The sequence below is a fragment of the Tigriopus californicus genome, chromosome 2, assembly GCF_007210705.1.
Source record: "Tigriopus californicus strain San Diego chromosome 2, Tcal_SD_v2.1, whole genome shotgun sequence".
In the NCBI taxonomy this organism is placed as follows: Eukaryota; Metazoa; Arthropoda; class Copepoda; order Harpacticoida; family Harpacticidae; genus Tigriopus; species Tigriopus californicus.
The window spans coordinates 6,658,046-6,659,712 of NC_081441.1; the positions used below are offsets into that span (position 1 = coordinate 6,658,046).

At 42.2% G+C, this 1,667-nt stretch overlaps 1 protein-coding gene across 1 annotated transcript in view; it reads left to right on the top strand.

The window, feature by feature from the left end:
- Positions 1 to 1,565: 1,565 nt before the first annotated feature.
- The window catches only part of LOC131891488 (pyridine nucleotide-disulfide oxidoreductase domain-containing protein 2-like), a gene marked incomplete in the record, with an annotated part of 1,945 nt that continues 1,843 nt past the window's right edge, over positions 1,566 to 1,667 (top strand). The window contains 1 exon segment of the mRNA XM_059241082.1: positions 1,566 to 1,660. Coding sequence (XP_059097065.1) covers positions 1,658 to 1,660 — 3 coding nt within the window.

The window sequence follows — 1,667 nt, forward strand, 5'->3', positions numbered from 1 at the left end:
GGACAATCCGAATTCCCGGAATGCTTGAAAAGTGCACACATTAGTCCACTTTTCAAAGACGGAGACCGATCCAATCCATTGTCTTATCTGCCAATTGCCCTCATCTCTAATGTACCCAAAGTCATGGAGAAAATGGTTAAAGCTAAAAAATTGGTTGAATATCTCGATGACATAGAACTCTTATCTCCTCATCAACATGACTTTAGGGCAAACTTTAGCACTGTGACCCAGCTTACAGAGCTCTTTGACGACTTAATCGAGAGATTGAAACACAATGATTGTGTTGACGCTGTTGACTTAGATTTAGCCACGGCATTTGACAAAGTAGACCATGGTCTACTGATGAAAAGACTTTAAGACATTGGCGTAACGTAACGGTTGGGTGTACCGTGCTTTTAAATCGAGGGACTGAGTGACGATGATGACCTTGTACAAGTCCTTAGTTCAACCGCATCTAGAGTATGCATCACCAATTTGGGCGCCTATAGACTCGAAACATCTTCAGATTCCTTTACCAGATATATTTCGGGAATAGCTGATCTTACGTATTGGGATGGATCAAAATCACTCGGGATTTACAGTAATCAACGTAGGTATGAACGCTACCTCATCATTTAGGCGCATCAATGCACTCACGGTCTGTGCCCAAATCCAGGTATTGGCACAACGTACAGTGAGAGGAGAGGCATTGCATGTAGCTTGAATGGTTGGACAAGTAGCACGTTTAAATCCAGGGATAGTATCAAGATGTTAACTCTGGACAAGTCGATTGTCCGGCCACATCTTGAATATGCTTCACCCATTTGGGCTCCAATGAGTTCAGCAGGTTTGCAAAAGTTCGAACAAGTCCAAAGATGCTTCACTAGGAACATCACAGGCATGAGAGAGACCAAAAAAGTTAGGACTGTACAGTGTTCAAAGAAGGTACGAAAGGTATCTGATACTGTGCGTCTTCAAAAGTATTCATGAGCTTTGTCCCAACCCTAGGTTTAGGGTCAATTCTAGTGACCGTAGAGGTATAATATGCGTTTTGAGAGCACCTTCAAGCCTTCGAGAATCCAGGCTAGTTCGAACAATGAAGTCCACATCTCGTCTTTCTCGGGCTCCTTCATTGTTTAATTTGCTTCCCTCTGATATTCCTAGGGATCCGCAGGAGTTGATCTTGTAGCAGGATTTATGTCAGACTTGGATAAGTTTTTGACTAAATATTCTTGATCAGTCTTGCTTTTAAGGGCTAGCTAGATCCGCTAACTCAAATTCGTTGATGGAACAGATATTAGGTACTAAGTTCAATGAGATGGGATTCCATTTCTAGTTGCGGTAAGGTAGTCCGCAAAAATATTAACCCAGTAGGGTAGAAGTGTGATGATAATCAATGACTTTCATTGAAGTGTGGCAACATGCATGTAAATCAGGGATTGTTGACTTTTACCCAGATCTCCCTCCCTCCATCAAAAATCCTTTGTGTCAGAGCCGTCATTTATATATCACTGATAGCATTGTAAGATAAGAAACAAGTCCCCCAAGGTATCTGAACCAGTTTGATATGTGTTTTGAACTACGCAGTGATGGAGATGGTCAGAGTCTTGGAGATCGACGAGTTGAACGTCCCTCCCCTTAAGTGCGATCTGTCGTTCATTTCTTTCGTGAATAAGTGATGTTACGAC